This window comes from Quercus suber, unplaced genomic scaffold (assembly GCF_002906115.3).
Source record: "Quercus suber isolate HL8 unplaced genomic scaffold, Cork oak 2.0 scaffold_597, whole genome shotgun sequence".
In the NCBI taxonomy this organism is placed as follows: domain Eukaryota; kingdom Viridiplantae; phylum Streptophyta; class Magnoliopsida; order Fagales; family Fagaceae; genus Quercus; species Quercus suber.
Window position 1 is genome coordinate 304,014 of NW_027070041.1, and position 21,638 is coordinate 325,651.

Below are 21,638 nucleotides of genomic sequence, written 5' to 3' on the forward strand. Positions count from 1 at the left end.
ACCCATTGTAGGGTTTCCCTCCCCCACCCCCCTTTTATTTTTATTTTTTTTATAGATCTCGTTTTGTTATCTTTTCTTTCTTTTTAGTTTGCCATCATTTTTTAGAGCATTGAAATTCTCTAAACACACACTTAGTGTCTTAGGCTAAGGCAGTGTGTAGACGAACCACAGCAGTGGATCAGCTTGGCTCCTGTGACAGCCTAACAGCGAATGTCCAGGTTAAGAGAGCTTAAAAGCAATGCATGGTCCAGCCATCAGAGCAATGAGAGCTACTACAGGCTCATAGGAGTTCCATCTATAGCAGTCATTAACTCGTCCTACTTTCTGATAATAACATGGTTTTAGGCTTGACCTAGAGCTAATTGGCTTGTACATATTATTAGATGTGTCATGTTCAAATAGCAAACGTGATAACTTTCAAATACAACTAATTTTGGCAATCTCTACAATAGGGCAATTTATTGACCCAACGTGGAAAATTGCACAACACAAGCACAAAATTCTACTAAAATACATGAAAATATCGAAAAAAATAAACTTAGTAAAACCTAAAATTACAATTGCCGGTATCACAACTACTAAAACAGAGTCGTCCTCGTCTCTCCCCTCTTCTAGTTAGCTACACCATACCCATGCCTAAAAAACCCAAGGTACGGGTCAGGTCTGTATAAATAGACCAAGAAGTTAAAAAGAATAGATTACACAGGGCAAAACAGTGCATAAATTGTCTCGCCAAATCAGTAGTAACTCCCATAATAGCCCTGAGGAACTGAAGCAGGTTGCTGGGGTTGCGCTTGGGCTTGGGCTTGGGCTGGGGCCATTGCCACAGCTGCTGTAGGTTGCGCATAACTTTGTTGTGGGAAGGCCTGCTAAAATTATAAACAAGGTTTATCAGCTCCAGATATAACAGGGAACTCAAAGAAAAACACTTTTCATAGTCCCAAAAATGCATAACCATACTAGGAGTTCTAAAGTACACAAAGGCTTTGCAGTCTATGTATTAACATGCTGCAAACTACATACAGAGGACATGGAATACACGTGTACGAAAATATCAATAATTCTAAAAACTCAAGTCCCTTTGTCAAATGTATGAAAAAACAAATAAATCAGGCCATGTGTTTATGTGGTACCACATTAATCTAACTGAATTATGCTGAAGTTTTTGGTCTTCTTTTTTTCCTTTCTTGATTTTCAAAGTGTAAGAGAGGTAAAAACGTTCAATACTGGAAAACAAGAAGCATACAAGACAAGTTTAAATAGTTATGCTGCCCTCAACAACGGTAAAATAGACCAACCAACAAAATAGTGGTTGCCACCATTAGGTGGCTACAGATTGTAGGCAACAACCAGTCCGAAGGATAAACCCCCAATTGTACTTTTATGGGCAACAATATACTCCATATTTTTCTTGAATAGAGAGTTCTTAAAAAAAATACAAAAAACAGTTCCAGCATGCCTAGTATAGAAACTGTTAAATTACCGATTATCCCAAAAACTTAAGCTATTAGGATATGATAAATTTAATCATTTAACCATACAATTCTAACAAAAACCCTTCCTGGAAAAAAATTTAAAAAATAAATAAAAATAAAACAAAACAAAACAAACAAACAAACAAAGGGGGGACAAATGTTTTTTAGAAAAAAAGTCAAAATTCAAAACAAAACTAATTCCAATATAATATCAAATGTTTTTTAGGTACCTGGGCTGGATATGTTGTAGGATAAGCCCCATAAGCAGCAGTTTGTGGCACTGACGTTGGCATTTGAGGATTTGTGTAATTGCTTCCATAACCACTATATGCACTGTATGCAGCCTGCTGCAATATTTAAAGGTTCATTTTTAGCAGTAATAAATGTAGGTCTTTCAAGAAGATTTGGACTAGCAGAAACAACCTTGCATATGCACATGCAAACCCCCACAGAATTTTGGAGAACTACTAAACAATATTACCACATTTAATCTAGAATCAGGAAGCAATTCTCACAATTATAAATTATCTCGGGTTATCCTGAAAGAACCAATTTCACAATTCATATAGCAGTCTCTGGTACATTAAGACATTCTGAACTACCAAAAATCTTGATGCACTGAGGACATTGAAACAACAGTTTAACACAATGGCTATTTTTTATCAAAGACGAGATCAATTCTTTAAGATATTTGAGTACAATGGCAATGAGTTTACAGGAGTTTTAGTACAGTATTGCACTGCCTAGAAAAGCAGAAAAGAAATAACATCTTTTCCCTGATCTAAATACACTACCCACTTCATATATGAGTTAGCAAACCTCGTAACCAACAAAACCCATCAATGAGAAAACCAGAACTAACCATGAAATAGAAATCCTTGTAATGTTAGGACACTAAAAAACTATTAAAAGAGTTTACTCAGCTGGACCCATGATAAACAAGTATAAAGAATAAAAATACATGCAAATAAGATATTATTAAGAAATAACAATCTACCTGTTGTGTATAGCCAGGGGCCCACTGTTGTCCCTGTGCTTGTGTAACTGGAGGCCAAGTTTGAGGCTGTACACCATAACCAGCTGTCCACTGGTTTTGTGCACTTGGATATGCCCCCATCAAGGACTGTGCAGGTGAAGGAACAGAATAGGACTTAGCTATCTTGGCTTTATCTGATGCTAGATAATCCTCTGCATGGCGCTTTTTCAGTTCTGAGGTGCTCCTATGGGGTAAGAAAAGCTTGGCATGCCGATCCTCAGCCTTCTTGATAGATTGTACATCTCCAAAGACATTCAGAAACTGAAAATTCCATTTGAGCACATGAGATTTTGGAACCAAATATCATTCTTAGAACTGAGCATATGCTATGTTTAAAGATATTCAACTTAGATGCATACTAATTCCTAAACTGCACATTTATATTCAAATATGACAATAATAAGCAACATATGAATAAATTCCATTACAAGAAGAAGAAGAAGGCAATTACTCAACAGAACAAGATAATTGTGATGGACTCAAAATTGTAGAGGATTATGCCAAAAGAAGACACATTACCATTCAACCCAAACCCAACCTACTTATACCCAATCAATAACTCAGTATGCAAGGGAAAAATTAAGATATCCCCCATCAAAAGTTAAATAGAAATAAGAGATTTAACAAAAACGTAGAACTGCTTGTTGAAATTCCAGACATCTGGAAAAGAATTTTGGTAGGTTCAAACAAGGAAAAAAAACTGCTTCAAAAATAAAAATTCAAAAAAAATTCGACCAAAGAAAAAGCATTTCCAGCTTTTGTTTTGCTCATATCTTAATCTTACAAATTCTCAAACAGGATTTGCACCATTATTAGCAAAGAGTTTTCAGTGGTTAATGTCCCACAGTTAATTCAAAGATACTTCTTGAATCTTCATTTCTTTTTTACCAAGATTGGTTAGTTACAATGCAACCAATGGGCCTGCAATCAACAACTTCACCCTCAATTCTAGTCCTTTTAGGGAGAAGAGGTGCCATTAGAGCTAGAGCTTAATTCAACCTCCACTTTGCTGTTCAAATTTTAGTTTCTCATAAGAAAAAGGATGCTGAAAATTTTCCAATCAAGATCTTCAATAGCAAAACAAAACAAAACAAAATCCCCTTTTCCTGTTTTCAACTCAACAAGTCATGTCTTTGAATCAATAAACTACATTTGTCTTACTGCTAAACAATATACCTCCAAAAAAATGCAAGAGAGCTCTTCCCTATCAGCCGCACTAGCAACATTGGGGCTCTCCAAGTCAGGAACTATGAACTTAACAACCAATGAATCTAAATAATCAATTTGCTTTGGTAGGGACTGAATTGCCTCAAAATGTATTAAAGCCTGCAAGCATCATGGAAGAACATATTAGAAAAGAGAACATTATTGAGATATTATTTAAAAAACAAAATGTGGCTGCAAGGATATATACAAGAGAGAGACCTCAAGAAGTGGTTTTGACAACTGCACATGCTCAAGGGCTTGAACAAGAATTTCCCTAGCTTTCTCTGCATTACCAGAAACCTACCAATATAATTGAAAGAAACAAGAGACATCAGCTATAACATATAGATTTCAGAATAAAATCTATGACCAATAATATACTTCAACAAATAACTAAGGGGAGAAATGAAAGGATGAATATAAAAATTGATTTCTGGGGACTAAGAAATTTAGTTCATTAGAACTCCATGTTATAAGAAAACATGTGTCTTTTTTTCATTTATAATATGACAAAGTGAAGGAATAATCAACATCTAAATAGGCAAAAATAATACAAATAAGATTATTTGAATTGAAAGACCAAAATATCAAGTCCATGTAATTTCTTTCGCTAAAGTTGAAACCCCAAAAAATATCTTTTGATTAAACTTTTAATATTGTAAGCAGTAAGATAGGAACAAAAATAAAACATAACAACAAAAGATGAGAAAAAAAGGGATGTATATCATACCTAATCATTAATCAAAGCATTATATCTGTAAGCTAACACACAACACAAACATGTGCAAAATCATGTTGCCCAACCTACCATGTATACAAACCGAGAATATTGCGCATACAGCATCGGTAATGTTTGTGAATGTTCTTTTCCTTTTTCAATGGCAATTGCCTGCTCATACAAGGAGTAGGCATCTTCAAGATTTCCCTGCAATAAAATAAAAAAAATTTATGGAAAGAGAGTACATAATTACCAGAAATTTGAACTTTAAACAGCTTTTGCAGACCAACATACCAGCCGACGTTCCATATTTGCATGCCTAATAATTGCTTCAAGGAGTCCAGGTGAGATTTCAGTGTGTACAAGTTGATAGGCACCTCGAGCACCAGGTATATCCCCATTTTGCTCTTTAAACCGAGCAGCAAAAAGGTGAATCTCAGCTTGTCTCTGTTATATATTTGGTGACAAACAAATAAATCATGGATAAGGAAATTAAATATAAAAAAGGAATACGACAATAATGGTAAATGTTATATCATGTGGCTCAACACTTAAATTAGAAGATGAGAATACATGCCAATGTAAGATTCATTTGAAAATAACATTAACAACTCAAAATATCATGTTTTAAATACTGAAATGATAGGATCATTTCTTGAAGGGCTAAAAACAGTATCTGATTAAAAGGGAATTCATAAGGGAAAAAGAACACAAAAGGATAAAAAGTAGCAGAAGGGAAAAAGTGATGGGAGGGGGAATTCCCTTTTTGGAAGGAGGTAGAAAGGGAGAGGGGTAGGTGTAACCCCTCTAGGAACACCAAATCCGGTTTACCCAAAAGTGGTTGATCGGAGGAGGAAGTTGGTTTCTTAACAAAAAATTTGAAACATATTTTCCCCCATTTTTTAAACTATTTAAATAACGGCATTACAATAGAATTTAATATCAATGCTGCCCTTTACTTCTTTATTTCTAAGCTAACTTCCCAATGAAAAATATTCGTATCAGAAATTTCCTACCTTGACAAAGACTTGGGTTGCACGAGCAAGCGCGTTATTTGAGAGATCCAAACTTCCACTAGCTTCCATGCATAAAATATAGCGTATCCAGTACTCAGGATAATTGGCACATGCAATCAGGCATCTTTCATATAACTTGACCACCTGATTCACATTTTTAAAAGAAATGGCATCACCTCATACAATCATATTCACCTTAAATTAATTAAAAAGGTAATACAAATCACAAAGGAGAAGGAGATATGCATAAGAAATACTCCGTTAGCGGAACAGAGAGGCCCCTCAAATACGAAAGGAGGGACCCTCCTTGCCTGACAGACAGATGGTTAGGAAGATAAGAAGACACCTGCATGCATAACATTGGAACTTTAAAACAGATATAATTTACTAACACATCATCAACCTGGAACGTCCACTGACAAATGAGGGTTTGAAGTACTTAGCCTTAAAGAAACCAAATCGAAGGTCCATGCTTAGTCTCAGTTCAATTTCCCGTTTAAAAAGTTGCTTCATCCAACGGTTTAGCCAATAAAGAATATGGGGCAGCAAATATTACTTAACTGTGAGTCAAAGTGTAACAAGGAGGGCAACTAAAAACTACAAACCAGAGAAACTGAAAACAAGCAAACTCAAAATACCTTGTTAAAGTCACCTTCCCTTTCCACAAAATCCAAATAGGCATGCCAATTTTCAAGCTCTGCAACATTGAGGGGCCGCACATGAAAGTAGGGCCTCCTAATAGCTGTTTCAAAACCAATGATCTTAGAATCGAACTCTTTAGCTTTCCTATACATCTCTTCTCTAATGGCGATATACTTCTGCAACTCCTCTGCTTCTGTTAAGCCAGCACTTACAGGTTTAGGAGATTGTTCCACTGCATCAGGATGAACCTCTCCCTCATTTAACTGGACACTAGCCTCCGAAGGTGCACTTGCTGCTGCTGCTGCTGCAGCCTCCTCAGCAGTCCTTAATTCAGACAAAGGCCGACTTCCAGCTAAGTCCTTGAAGCTGTAGCACCATTGGCACAAGGGACGTAAATAAAACTTCAAAGGATAAATTACTTATTCAAAGGAAAAATTACTTAATTAAAAAAAAAAAAAAAAAAACCTTCAAAAAGGAATCTATTATGCAAATAACAGAGAAGAGGTGCACTAAACCCTATGTCAATAAATAAGGCATGCGGAAGCACAAAGAGGTATTGGAATCTATGACCAGGGACACAAAATTCACAGCAACTAGAAACAAATTTGAAATATTGAGGAAAACAGGGACTCTTTGAAGCAGTTCAAAATTAAAGCATATAAACTGAAGATCAAAACCAGTAAAGTGCAAATTATAGTCATAAATCCAAGCATATCAAGTTTGGCACCAAAATGTTCTTTCAAAAGTCAATAAAAATAAGCTAAATCCTCATTGACCGCAATTAGGGAGTGAGAAAAACACTGGTCTCTCCAACCACAAAAAGATTTCCAAACCCCACTACAAACACATTCAGCCACCCAAATATGCTCCTCAATGCAATACTGGACAAAAGCAAGACATTTGTGGGAAACATAGAGCAGGAAAAATAGAGCAAGAAACATAGAGCAAACTTGAGAAACTCAAGCCCAAAACAAAAGACCGAAAGGTAAACAAATAAACATATGGGCAATGTACAAGGAATCACCTGTTAAAATACCGATCCAATTGTTGATTTGGATACTCCAAAATCCTGGTGTAAATCAAAGCAAGGCGGCCCCACTCCTGCTGCAAGTATTCGTATTCAATATATTTATCCCAAAGGGTGAAAGACAGATAATCCGTTCCAACATAAGCTAATCCTCGCTCAAAAAGCCTGAAATACCATAAAAATAGAAGGTTTCGTTATCCTATATGTATAAACATCAACTCAGGTAATGCAAGAATATCCATTAATGGCTGACTGGCACTAATGTCATGGAGAAGAAACAATTCACTGTTAACAGCATATCACTTCCAAACGCTGCATTTACCTTCCTCAAAAAAACCATACTATGTCCGTGAAATGGAGCAGTGATAGAGGCCATCTTAGCCCTTAAACTGACGAGATCTTCCCAGCAGCAATTTGCATATTGATGCACCTCAGAGTGTCAAAGTTAAAGATAGCTAAAATTCAAAGATAACTACATGACTATGACACAGGCTTTGGGAAAAAAAGGGGTATAATGAGGCAAAGAAATTGAATAAGATCCTAACAAATTTCAAACAACTACCCTGTATAGTAGCATCAAATCAAGGGTTTGCACATCAGAAAAAAAAAATAACTTTTCTGAAGTGCATCCTATCAAACCTTTCCGCCATAAATGTGAAGAACCACTGTAGCAGGCATGTGGAAATAATGTTAGCAACAAGAAATCACTATAGCCTTGTGACTGAGGGAACCATGCAATCATGATCTCCCAACACTGTCTAACAAAAAGGAGCTAAATCAACGTCTATTACCTTCGGATGGTGTCTGGATCTTGATATGCGCCAATAGCAAATATGCAATAATGCAACCAAATGTCCACCGAATAGGTCACACCTTGAACCGCCCGTTCATAAACTTCCACAACTTTATCAATAGAGCCTAGATGAGCCTCATGATCAGCATACTTTTTCCAATAACCATAACACAAAGGAAATTCTGCCAAAAAAGCATCATAAACTTTTCGGATTTTCAATATGTTCTCCTGCATGAGGGGCATAGATGAATCATTAGTTTCACCAGGGCCAGCTTTTCAAAGTGTAGAGACAAAAAAACTAGAAAATAGATATTAACACCAGTTACGTAATCAAAGGGTAGGAATGTAGAAAGCAAACATATGAGAAGCCATGTCTCTAACCCATCCACAAGGCACCAATACAGTTCCAGAATTATTGCCACCACTATATTACTTATTTTTATTTATTTTCTGTTCTTTTCTATTTTATAATTCACTTGTTACAACAAGTGAGGCGAGGGGGGATTCAAACCTTGGTTCTCCTCATCAAGGAGACTAGGCAATGCCATTGAGCTACAAGGCTCTTGGCATTATTTTTTATTTTCTTAGTTGTAATTTGCCTATTTGGTTTGGGTCAACGGTCTATAATATTCTAGGAGTAATTTTAGTTCCTTGTGGATTAAGGTTTTTGAGTACTATATAAAGGCATAGATGACATATGGTTATTTTTTATTGGCAAGTTACACATGCACATATGGTTATTTTTTATTGGTAAGTTACACATGCACGTAATGGGTGTTGAACCCATAACATCACCCTCCACCTAGAACTTATAAGCGGGGGAGGAGGTGTCAGTTGAGCTAGCACTCATTGGTAGATGCATGGCTTTTATTAACTTTGAATAAAATTCCTAAGTTCTTCAGAGGCTAATCACCCTCAAAGTGATTATTTGGAAGCCCAACCCCCTCAAAGCAGTCATTCACAAAAGCAAATCCAAGTTTTGCAATATTGAAACAATTTCGAATAAGACTGGCAGGGCAGCAACATATCCAGTCTCCCCAATAAAAATCACCCAACCTCCCCTTTGCAAGCATAATAAAGTTACTACAGCATAACCTGATTCTTATTATCTTGTACATAAAAGCGATTTTCATTTTTCTTTTTCGATCAAATGTATTTTTCCTTTATTTTATTTTTATAAGTAAAAAAAAAAAAATTGATAAGCATGTATTTTTCCTTTATCCCATTAATAGTTTTGCTTGTATGATCATAGGCAAGAGGGGGGATGCCCCCGAACTCCCTAAAATGTATCTAATTGATCTTTAAGGTTGTCTACTTTCCTATACATGCCCCCCAGAAAACAAAGGGGAAAATCAAAAGACAAGTGTCTTGCATTCAACCTAATTTGTGGGGCTTGCACTTTATATTCTAAGTTATGTATTAAAATCATAATACAGAGCATATATGAAAAAAAAAATATCACATCCATAAACTCTACCTAACTGGAAAAAGATACATGTTACTGTTTAAAAGTTAATAGAGATTAAGACTTACTTTAGTTTCTCTAAATATATTGGAATTAATATATTCTTTGAATATGTTTAATAATCAAAAACTGTGTACTTAATGAGTGGATTTTTTTATTGTGAATTTTGTTACAAATAAAAGCTTTCTTTCAGTTACTTACAACAAGTGAGGGAGGGGCAATTTAAACCTATGTGATTGTTTATTGTAAATTATGATGTCATATTACTATATTTACACATTTTCCTACAGCTTAGAAAATGGAAATGAAATATTCTTTAAAATATAAATGTTTAGTCAACCTTAGTTTTACAAATTTACTACACATACCCCAAATCCTGGCTCCGCCACTAGTGCTAGATCCTATGGATTTGTATTTTTTAAAGCTATCATTCATAATTAAAAAAAAAAATTGGTAAGTTGTAAAAAATTATTAGTAAAAGAAGAAACCCCAGTAAATAGGGTTCTTAACAGTTTCTATTCTTGAGAATTTAAAATACAATTAATCAAGAAACACTAAAAAAATTAGTTTGGGGCCTTTGGACTGTGATGGAACTTGTCACAAACTTATAGCTTCTATCTGCAAAAGTGCCACCCCCTTTCAAATGCCATGTATATAGAGAGATCAATGAAACAATTATTATATGACATATATATTAAAAAGATTTGTCATTGGGGGAGGTAAACAAATTAATATGGGTCCCTTGTAAAACTCAAGGTTTCCAAGTGAAAAGTCATTACAAGTTTTGGAGAGGCCGAGGAAGTAATTTTCCTTCGAGAGCATTTGGAATGCTAGTGTGCCGCCAAGGGTGGCTTTCTTTGGAAACAAGGGATAATTATTATGGACTGGTGCCTTATGAGTAAATGACAAGGAAAGAGTGTGGTTCACCTCTTCCTTCAGTGGTGTAGTGGCACAAGAACTAAGGTCATTGGTTTTTTGCTTGTTCAGTGTTTCTAGGATAATGCCTTACTCTGTGATGGAGCTTCTCTCATGTTTGAAAGGACACTTTGCTAAGAGAAGTAATGGGAGGATTTGGAAAAAAGCTCCTTCATGCTTGATGTGGTATCTTTAGAGGGAAAGAAGTGATCATTGCTTTGAAGGGAAAGAACAAAACTTGATTAATTTGAAGTTCTTATTTTTGAAGACCCTTTAGGACTAGACTTCAACCTCCACCACATTTTTAACTATGGACTTTCTAGGGTTCTTGAATTCATTGAACTTTCATTAGTCATCTTTGTATCTGTTTGTACAATGTCTTCTATTTTATTTTTTTGGGCATTTTCTTTGTATGCTAATTTTCTATTATTTATCAAAACAGAATAAAAATAATAAAAAAACCGAGGGGGGACAAAACGTACTAACATATAAGTACATTAATATACTAGGGTGTTTCAGAAAGCAATAATTTACATAACTACTTGCATATGTGTGTGTGTATATATATATATATATAGACGCACACAAAAATGCATATACGTGACATAATGTGTATCTCAGGTGATATTGTTATTAGATACGTAGATTAATCAACAAGAAGAAATCCATGTATCATGTCAGACAGATTCAACGCATGCCTTTCAAATTGCACAACATCTTGCAAAACTAACATGTAAATTTGACAAGAACATGCTGATTTGTTGATAAGCTTCCTCACGGTAAAATAACAAATATAAAAACACACAGAGGATGGCAAAATTAACTGAATAATTCGTCATACATTTGAAATTAATGCTGACATACCTGAGCCACCTTCTCAGTCTCTTCAATCAGGGAAGTCCAAGCATTAAAATCTAATGAATTAGCCCTCACAATGTTCCACAGTCTATCTTCTTCAGCAGACATAGCCGGTACTACAAATAAAAAGGAAAAGGATTTGAAACAACCAAGATGTTATTCACTTAGATCTGCTAATAGAAGAGTGCAAGAATAAGAAGAATAAAACTAGCAAAGGGAAGGGACAGATCAAAAAGGGCGTCAGATGTAGAAACATTGACAGATGGGAGTGGCGTACAAAATTTTCAACATGTTTATATATTAGTCCAATTTATGTGTATTTGAGGTAAATTAGAGCAGAGGGAAGGGACACATCAAAATTTATATATGGGAGTGGTGTACAAAATTACATAGTAAGAAGAATTACATCAGTAAATAGTAAATTTCAACTAGCAAAGGGAAGGGGGACATCAAAAAGGGTGTTGGATGTAGAAACATTCTGTGGTGTACAAAATTTTCAACATGTTTATATATTAGTCAAATTTATGTGTATTTGAGGTAAATAGTAGTATTTAATATCTAGGAAATGTACAAAGTAAATTAGAGCAGTAAGGTAGATTTAATAAAATATCAGATGCAGGACCTTTTAATTTCAGACCAAACTGGCGGGAATAAGAATTTTGAAGCTTAGGAAAAAAGAATAGGATAGTTTGCAAGAAAAGGTTAGGCTCTGGTGATATTTACTATTTAGGGTGAATAATGTATAGCAGATGGAAAGAGAGAGAAAAAGACAAAAAGGTAAATTATAATATAGGCCCTTGTGGTTTATCCCTTTCACGATAGTCCATTAAGTTTCAATTGCTACATTTTAACCCTCTAAATTTTGGTCTAAAATGAAATTGTTAGAGATCCATCCAAATTCAACCTTTTTTTTTGCACATGGGACGTGAGCAATTTTATGGGATTAGCTTTAACAAAATACCCCAAACAGAACCAACAACATTCCAAACTCCAATTTTCCTCAGGAAAGAGTGGTAAAAACAACATAAGCAAATAATAATAAAATTAAAAAATTAAAAAAAAAAAAAAAAAAAAAGGAGATGAACCAAGTGTGGAAGAAGATGAAGATGCTGTCGTGGCTAGGAAGATCAAAGGCCATGGCCATCCTCTCCTTTTCCCCTCTCTTCTTTTCTGCTCAATCTGAGCTCTGAATTTCAATTTCCTGATTGCTATTAGGCTAGTACCAGTCTATGGCATTTCAATTACAAGAAATTTGAGGGAATTGAATATTCCCAAAGCTTCTCCTACTGATGCTTAAAGATTTTAGTAAAAGGTTATCGCTTCTTCTGGCATTTGACTCTGCCAAAATTTGTTGCCTCTAACCTTCTCATTAGTTGTGTTTGGTCTTATATTTATGCAAAATTTCCCAATTTGTGAAACTGTTTCTCAGATTTTTCTATAAAATTCAGTGTTTGAGGTTATGTGTGTGTGTGTGTGTGTGTGTTAACTTTCAATTCATTTATTGGGGAACAAAATTCTTAATCTGTCCCTTCAAATTTTTTATGTTGGAATTTAGCTTTTGGGCCATGTTCTTTTGACATGAATTATGATTTTTGATGTGAGGATCTCATGGGGAGGGGGGGAGCTGATTATGGCCTTGGCCCTCGGATGTAAACCAGCTCAACCAGCTAGGTGTGATGCAATTTCTGAGGTTAAATTGTTTTGATTCTTAACAATTTTGTTCAAATTGTTCAGTTTACTCTCAATTCTCAAGGATTTTGATTAGGTTATGGCTAAGAAAATTCATATTTTTATACTTTGTATTTGTTGCGATTTTTTCTTCAGATTGTGCTTTTCATGCAACTCATAAAAAGAAAGTAGGGGTTGATAGTTCACCAGGAGTACTGGGTTAATTGAATTTTTCTGATGATTAAATTTTGATTCTCCTTTTGGATTAGATATTGAAGGAAGAAGAATAACAAGTGAGAGTAAATCAAGGGGTAAATTTGTCCATAAAATACAAAATCTGTTAATTTTGACAAAACTCCTACAGTTTCATTTGGATCCAAACTTAGGGAGTTAAATGTAACGATAAAATTTTGAAATGGCCAAACCGTTAAATTGTAATTTACCCAATAAATAATTCTAGTCATAAGTGGGAGCCTAGGCAGCATACCAATGAGAAATGCACCACACATCAAAATATATATATAGAAATTAACTTAGTATACTTCTTCAACTCCCATGAAATACACACTTACAAAAATTATATGGAAAAACATATATATTCTTAGAGACTAGTGCACTTGAAAACTATGCTAGCAAACTTGCTAGGAATGCCTTAACTCGACCAATCAAGATGCTCTTGAAAATCAATTAAAAAAATGTAATACTCTTGTTTTAGAAACTCAAATGTTTTTCTATTTCAAACAAAAACTAAACCAAATAGAAGATTCTCTAGAGAAGTTCCAAGTTGACCCAGCATTGAAATCAAATTATTTCGAAGAATAATCGAATGAAGGCACAACCCATTTCATCTACAATCATGGCTCATATACACAAATCCTAAAAGTAAGCAACTTTGTTCTAAAAGCCAAGGAATTCATGTTAGTATATGACTAACTAGAAATAAGGGCCAACATGAAACCGAAAAGGGAGTTGAAACCCCAATTATTACGCTTCAGGCCTATCAAGGCCCATAACTATAATTGGATAAGCAAACTACAATGCACTTCCATGGCATTCTACAGCAAGATAACTCACAAGTAACTTTTTGATTTCCAACTAAGCCTCCGTTTGGATACCAATGAAAAATGAAAATTATTTCACTATTTAGCTTATTTTTGCTACTATTCATTAATCCCACTACACTTTTTGGTACTATTCCACTGCATTATTTCAGCTAACTTTTACATTTATCTACAGCACTTTCAGCAATAAATTTTTAGTTTCAGCAAAATGAGCAATATCCAAACAGACCCTAAATGTACAAGATAATACTTCTATATTATGATTCAAAACGAGAAAGCCCTAACATGGGAATGCAAATATGCTTGAAAGTTGACAAATTTTCCAACGGAACATAAGACACCTAATATTTACAATCCAATTAGCTCTAGGTCAAATGACAACTCCAAGGGGAAGGGGAAGGGGGTGGAGGATAAAGTTGTGGGTTCAAGAAACATTGGGTGCATGTGTAACTTACCAATCTAAAAAAAAATTAATATGGACATTTCTCTCACTACCAAAAATTTTGAAAAAAAAAAAAAAAAACTATTTTTTTCCTGTAGTATGCTTCCTGTATACTGCATACTTCATTTTGCTTCTTAAATATCTATGAACAGTGAATTAACAATTAAGAATGTCATGTACCAGCTTTACAAGTATGAAATATCTATAGATACCAAATTAAGAATGCCATATACAAATGCAAATCAACACCTATGATGCTATACAACCAACACTTGGATTATACTGAATTTAAAACTATGGTCCTCTACAACCAAAACTTGAATTTATATATATATATATATATTACCAACTAATAGTATTAATAGTATTAAATATGAATAAAAGCTAGGACAAAAGAGTCAAACAATCAAAATGCTTCACATAGGCACATGCACAAAAACAGGCTGAAAAAAAACCCTATCAAAGTAAGAGGATACTTTCCACTTTCACGTAATCCAGATTGATGTGCAATTAAAGATGAAAAAGATCATTGAGAAGATACTGATAGTAAGCCTTACCCAAATTTTTTTTTAAATAAAATTAGAGTTTATTGTTTTTAATTTTTTTTTTTTTTTAAAACAAAAAACTAAACTAACTTGAGCTGTTCCCAATTATGATTGTACGTGTATGTACAAATGTATAAATATCTTAGGCAGTTACTGAATAAAGGTTTCAATTCTATGTAGACCTGCCTGCATTAGCTAATTTAGAACTAACAAGGAAAAAATTAAATTAAATAAAGTGCCTGTGTCCATTGAAAAAGAAAATTCTATTTCAATTAAATAAGATTTTATAAATAGTTTCTATGAATTTGCAGGAATCAGTTTCCTCTAGCAAATCAACAACCATTTACTGATTCTCAAATTATGTACATTATGTGCTCATGAGTTAACATGAAGATAACACTATGCAATATACAATCTTAAAACACCCAAATAAAAAAATCACAACCTCCTTGCCCGTATCATATTAATATAACAAAAATTGCAGAGAAAAAAAAAACATACCAAAACCATCAAACTGTTGCTCATCAGCAACTCTCCCCACATTCTCTGAAGCAATTCCATTCTCCACTGCCAGATATCCAGCTTCAACAACACTTCCATTCACAGAAGAATTATTACCAGCTGATTGTGAAAGCTCTGCCGCTGCATTTTCCAGACCAGTAGCTTTCTCAATAGTATTAGCAACTCCAACATCTGGTTTAGTCTCAAATGTTGTATCAACTTGAGCTTCTTGCATGACCAGATTAGGTTCTGTACTATTTATATTCCCATCTCCTGAATCAGATCCACCAGGAACAGTAGAATTTGCATCAGCTGGAGCAGCAGCAGCAGCAGCAAAACCTCCAGTAGCCTCAGAGGGGGGAGCACCAGTGTCAGGAGCAACATTTGAGCTGGCCTCAACATAGCCCGTGGAAGTGTGGCTCCCAGATGAATAACCCATCTCTGCAGATGTTTCAGATAGTACTGTTTCACTGTCTCCCATACTCGATGAACAGATTATTAGTCGGTGTTACAAGCTTCAAGACTTCAAAAAAGAGAAACAATACAACTATAAAATTTTGAAAAAATCAGGAAAATTATGCATGACATCAGAGCAATATGTATTCAAATGCACCCCTAATGCATTTTTTGCTTCAATTCTTTAAAAACAAAACAATTTCAGTGACAATCCAAAAAATATTTACCAATCACTAAACAAATTCAAAAAGATTGATTTAGCAAAATATGAGAAGGATGTTGGGGGAGGCAGGCAGGTGATGGGCAAATATGTTTGGTTTATGTAATATGTAAAGTGGCAAACCAAACAAAGTAGCTCAAGGTAGAGTTCTTAAGTCACTTTTTCAACCCGTTTGCTAAGCCAAGAGAACCAACCTTGAGCTAGAATTTTAGGCTTGTTCAAAAAACAAGCAGAGCCCAAGAAATGTTTTGCGCATTTTGAAGAGCATGCAGGTACAATAGCCTCCCCCAATGTTATTCTTAATTACAAATGAAGGCGTCCAAGTATTAAACAGTGAACGAGAGCAATGGATGTTGCTAGAAAATGTATCATGGGCATGTTTATTATCGTCATTTTTCACTGTCTGATTAAAAGCTCAAATATTATTGTAAAGTGGGAAGCCAAGCAACTTAGCTTGACAGTATTGACCGTTCTATAATTTTCTTTACACTAGGACAACTCTATCGACATATAATGCATATATGAGGACAATGACCCATTAAATCTAAGTAACAATGGCATGCTAGCATCAAAGGGACCAAAGGAGGTGGCAGTGGTAACACATTTAAAACATAAAACTAGTAATCCACTGGTTGCCATGGGTGTGGTGAGAGTCACTCATAGTGAAATTGACTAATTGTAGTGGCATTTGTTCACATTAAGAGAGTCAAAGCGGTGCTTGTGGCAGCAGAAACAACCAGGCAGAGGTATAGGAGCAGTGGTAGGGATAGTGTTATCGCTTCAGACAGTACATAAAGTCTTTTTTCTTTTTAATTAATAAAATACACACACATGTGGGTGACCCTAACTAATTTGTTGAGAATCCATAATAGCCGACCCCAAAAATTTTCGAACTAAGGCTTTGTTGTTATTGTTGTAAAATACACACATACCCAATGGGTTTTGAACCCATGACCTCACCCTCCACCTCGCACTTATAAGGAGAGGAGGTGCCAGTTGAGCAAGAGCTCATTGGCTTCACACAGTCTACTTTTAAGTTCTCGGAAATTTTAAATTATAGTTACAATTTATTCTGATTCAATCTAGGAAGCACAGACACTTCGTTTGGGGTACCATACCCATGTTGTAATCATGTTAATCGTGTTGTAACCCCGTGCCATGTTATAATTTTTCAAAGATTTCTCATGTCGTATGACCCAACACCCGTGTCCGTATCCATGTCCTTGCTTCCTAGAATTCAATTTTTTAGCAAATATGGTGTACTAAACAAGACCCATTTAACAGTGAAATCTATTTTCTAAGCTACTTTAAACCTAACCTAACGAAAGTCTTGCCCAAATAAATAACCCAACCATAGAAAAAATCATGTGCTTGCTTGTTCTTCAGCATTTCACGCACAGAAACTACTAAAACTCTTCAAGTTTAGAATCAGTCTAATAACAAAGCCAAAGCAGTGATTATAATCTCAAATTACAACTGAAAAGTTACTCAAAGCGTGAATACTGTGAACTAAAACCCAACAACAAATTGTACCAAACAAAAACCAAAGCAGCACAAAACTAGCACCAACAGGAAAACCAATAAGAACAAGTGGTTCAGATCCATACACAGAATCAGAGAACTAGGTTTTCAGCCTTCACGGAGATGACGAAAAACCATGAACCTAGGGTTTCGAAAATGCGAGAAACTGAAACGAAAGTACGTACCTGAGGAAACAGAAAACGGCGTCGTATTTCGGAGAGTTCGTGGGTGGGATTTGGGTTTGGGAGGTTTTTGTAAAAAGTGTGTGTATTTTCAGTAGTAGTGGATGTGGATGGAAGATTCTTTTTTATATGTGTGGGGGTGTTGGGTTTGGTTGTTGGATCTGGGCCGTCGGATATGGGTGATTGGTTGATCTGGGCCGCTAATTTTACCGTTCACTTGACTCGTGGCATTGTGTGCGACGCCATTCGTGGCTAATGGCTGTTGCTACAGCATTTGACATGACTCAATACTATAAAGTGATAAATTTTTGTTACAAACTTGTTGTAGCTAATAATTACAGCTCTTAAGAAAAATAGCGTTGCTATATTTTTTGAAAATTTATCTTTTGGATTATATGTTTTTTAAGTTTTCAACATGTATTTCAAATTTCGTATCAATCAGATATTATTTATTATTTAATTTATAAATTTATTTTTTTATGCATAATTATAAATCACAAAAACATTAAATTTAAACATTTGATTTGTTACATAGTTATTAATTTTTAGTCTTCTAAAAATTTTGCAAGCATAGACGATATAAGAAAAAAATGCATTCCAATAATAAATTTGTCAAAATTCACATCTAATAAAAAAATATTAATAAATTGAGTTGTAGTCAAACTTTATCAGTATAAAATACAAAATTTTCTTTTTAAAATTCGATAGGATTTGAAATTTATGATGTTCCCTACCTAATGAACCAAAAGTTTCTTTTTAAAGCATACAAGATTCAAACTCGAGCATTTTATTTCACGACAAATAATTTTATCAGTTGAGTTAAACATAAGCTATAATGCATGATTTATTAATGCATGATTTATTGTTGTATTGTTGTGAAATTGTTATTTCTATAATATTACTCTTTTTACTTATGTCGCTTCCGAGTTCAGTGAATTTTGGTGAAGTCTAGCATTAACACTATGATTGTATATTTTATTCTAGTGGATTTGACAAACCTAGACTTGCTTCCAAGGAAAAGTATCGAGGGTGATGGACTTTTGGACTTTTTAATCTTTCCTACTGTTACCATTTTAAAAACAAGCAACGAACATTCATTTCATGAGTACCAAACACTAGACTTTTATATATATATATATATATAAAAACTAGCACCAACAGGAAAACCAATAAGAACAAGTGGTTCAGATCCATACACAGAATCAGAGAACTAGGTTTTCAGCTTTCACGGAGATGACGAAAAACCATGAACCTAGGGTTTCGAAAATGCGAGAAACTGAAACGAAAGTACGTACCTGAGGAAACAGAAAACGGCGTCGTATTTCGGAGAGTTCGTGGGTGGGATTTGGGTTTGGGAGGTTTTTGTAAAAAGTGTGTGTATTTTCAGTAGTAGTGGATGTGGATGGAAGATTCTTTTTTATATGTGTGGGGGTGTTGGGTTTGGTTGTTGGATCTGGGCCGTCGGATATGGGTGATTGGTTGATCTGGGCCGCTAATTTTACTGTTCACTTGACTCGTGGCATTGTGTGCGACGCCATTCGCGGCTAATGGCTGTTGCTACAGCATTTGACATGACTCAATACCATAAAGTGATAAATTTTTGTTACAAACTTGTTGTAGCTAATAATTACAGCTCTTAAAAAAAAATAGCTGAAAATTTATCTTTTGAATTATATGTTTTTTAAGTTTCCAACATGTATTTCAAATTTCATATCAATCAATATTATTTATTATTTAATTTATAAATTTATTTTCTTATGCATAATTGTAGATCACAAAAACATTAAATTTAAACATTTGATTTATTACATAGTTATTAATTTTTAGTCTTCTAAAAATTTTGCAAGTATAAACGATATAAGAAGAAAATGCAATCCAATAATAAATTTGTCAAAATTCACATCTAATAAAAAAAAATTAATAAATTGAGTTGTAGTCAAACTTTATCAATATAAAATACAAAATTTTCTTTTTAAAATTCGGTAGGATTTGAAATTTATGATGTTCCCTACCTAATGAACCAAAAGTTTCTTTTTAAAGCATACAAGATTCAAACTCGTGCATTTTATTTCACGACAAATAATTTTATCAGTTGAGTTAAACATAAGCAATAATGCATGATTTATTGTTGTATTGTTGTGAAATTGTTATTTCTATAATATTACTCTTTTTATTTATGTCGCTTCCGAGTTCAGTGAATATTGGTGAAGTCTAGCATTAACACTATGATTGTATATTTTATTCTAGTGGATTTGACAAACCTAGACTTGCTTCCAAGGAAAAGTATCGAGGGTGATGGACTTTTGGACTTTTTAATCTTTCCTACTCTTACCATTTTAAAAACAAGCAACGAACATTCATTTCATGAGTACCAAACACTAGACTTTTATATATATATATATATATATATATATATATATTTTATGAGACTAGACTTTTATATATATTCATTATTAAAAAAAATGATAGAAATTACAACACTTGAGAATACAAAATTTTGACTATAGTGAGTACCAAACACTAAAAAAAGACATAACTTTCATTGTATTTTCGTCATTTTTTTTTTCATTAGAAGTATACAAACCATCATGTCATACAATGTTTTCGAACATTGGTAAACTCAATTATTGACGTATAGAGAGTGTGGCCCCCAAACTTGTGCGAGTTGTTGTATTGGACAAAGGATTGGACTCCCAATTTATTTATTTGTGGGTTTTTTCACAATCCTACAGGTAGTTGCTTCAAACACAGCCTTGACAGTTCAATTTCCATGATCTCTTTGATTTTAAGTCCAACACCCCCTTACCCTCTAATTTCTCCTCTTTCTTTCTCTCAACTTCCCTTTCACTCCATCAGTTTTCTTCAGGAATGGCAACGGGTCGGGTTCGGACCGGGTTTCTTTATGCCCAAACCCGACTCCCAGGTTTATACTTGTTACCCAAACTCGACCCGTTTAATAAACGGGTTTTTTTATTTGCACCCAAACCTGCCTAGCCGGGTCCCGTGGGCCCCACGGACCCCATCATGTAATGCTTAACCCAGAATCACAATTCACAAACACTCAAGGGCCCGTTTGATACGTGTGTTTAAACAACAATTATCAGTTTTTTTGGAAATACGTATAAATGAAAAAATATATGGAAATACGTGTAATGTTGTTTAAAAGGTCAAAATGGGAAATTAGTCATAATTTTTAAACATTATAATTAGTAGGCTAAGTTTCCAAACTATATTTTTTACCAACATCTCGAGTCTAAGAGACTTAATTTAGGGCCTATAAATCGAGTCTTTGAGGGTCGATTTTCATGTCCTGATTGGGTCTGAGTTGGCACTTTTTCCACGTGGTGTCCACCTGTAAATCGAGTCTCTAAGACTCGATTTACATCCATATTACATTTACAATAAAATGAAAAGATTTTGGCCTTTACACCTTCTGACCTTAACAACAACAAAAATATTATTTTCGTCAACAACAACCACAACGACAACAACAATGATTCCATCAACTTCTTTGAGTTCTTCAGCGACCTCAGTTACTCTGAAAATATGTGTTCATCAGAGAAAAAAAAAACCCCAAAAACAAAAACATGGGTTGCAATGAGTAAGGCCCGGGTCTCGTGCGACCTGGGTCGCGCTACGACCTGGGTCGCGCTACGACTTAGGTCGCACAATGGCCTGGGTCGCGCTGCAACCTAGGTCACGCGATGGCCTAGGTCATGCTAGGCTTGGGTCGTGCTACGACCTAGGTCTAGCACGACTTGGGTCAGCTTGAGCTTGCATCTCCATTTCTTCTTCTTCTTCTTCTCTCTCTCTTTCTTTCTTTTTTTCTTTCTTTCCTCGTTTTTGCTATTTCTGCATTTTGGGTCTTCTGAATATATTTTGTAATTATTT

General features: G+C 34.7%; 1 protein-coding gene across 4 annotated transcripts; it reads right to left on the bottom strand.

Annotated features, from left to right (window-relative positions):
- Window positions 1–353: 353 nt before the first annotated feature.
- On the bottom strand, window positions 354–17,878 carry LOC111992196 (pre-mRNA-processing factor 39-1). Of its 4 annotated transcripts, none has more exons than XM_024024039.2 (14): window positions 17,751–17,878; window positions 15,369–15,891; window positions 11,158–11,267; window positions 7,912–8,141; window positions 7,118–7,285; window positions 6,090–6,459; window positions 5,452–5,595; window positions 4,730–4,882; window positions 4,526–4,642; window positions 3,937–4,017; window positions 3,688–3,837; window positions 2,473–2,772; window positions 1,706–1,819; window positions 354–866 (listed from the first exon to the last, which is right to left on the bottom strand). In XM_024024039.2, the coding sequence occupies exons 2-14, from the start codon at window positions 15,847–15,849 to the stop codon at window positions 738–740; spliced, it is 2,547 nt and encodes an 848-aa protein (XP_023879807.1). In that variant the 5' UTR covers window positions 15,850–15,891; window positions 17,751–17,878; the 3' UTR covers window positions 354–737. The 4 variants fall into 4 exon arrangements, with proteins under 4 accessions (XP_023879807.1, XP_023879804.1, XP_023879805.1 ...); XM_024024036.2 differs by having other exon boundaries at window positions 354–869; XM_024024037.2 differs by having other exon boundaries at window positions 1,706–1,822.
- Window positions 17,879–21,638: the final 3,760 nt, after the last annotated feature.

Excerpts from the sequence above, each read along its gene's own strand:
- LOC111992196 (XM_024024035.2), bottom strand. The coding sequence starts at position 15,849 with ATGGGAGACAGTGAAACAGTACTATCTGAAACATCTGCAGAGATGGGT. Across the intron at positions 6,460-7,117 it reads TTGGATCGGTATTTTAACAG|CTTCAAGGACTTAGCTGGAA; the intron begins GTGATTCCTTGT and ends ATGGTGCTACAG. Across the intron at positions 3,838-3,936 it reads TGTCAAAACCACTTCTTGAG|GCTTTAATACATTTTGAGGC; the intron begins GTCTCTCTCTTG and ends TGATGCTTGCAG.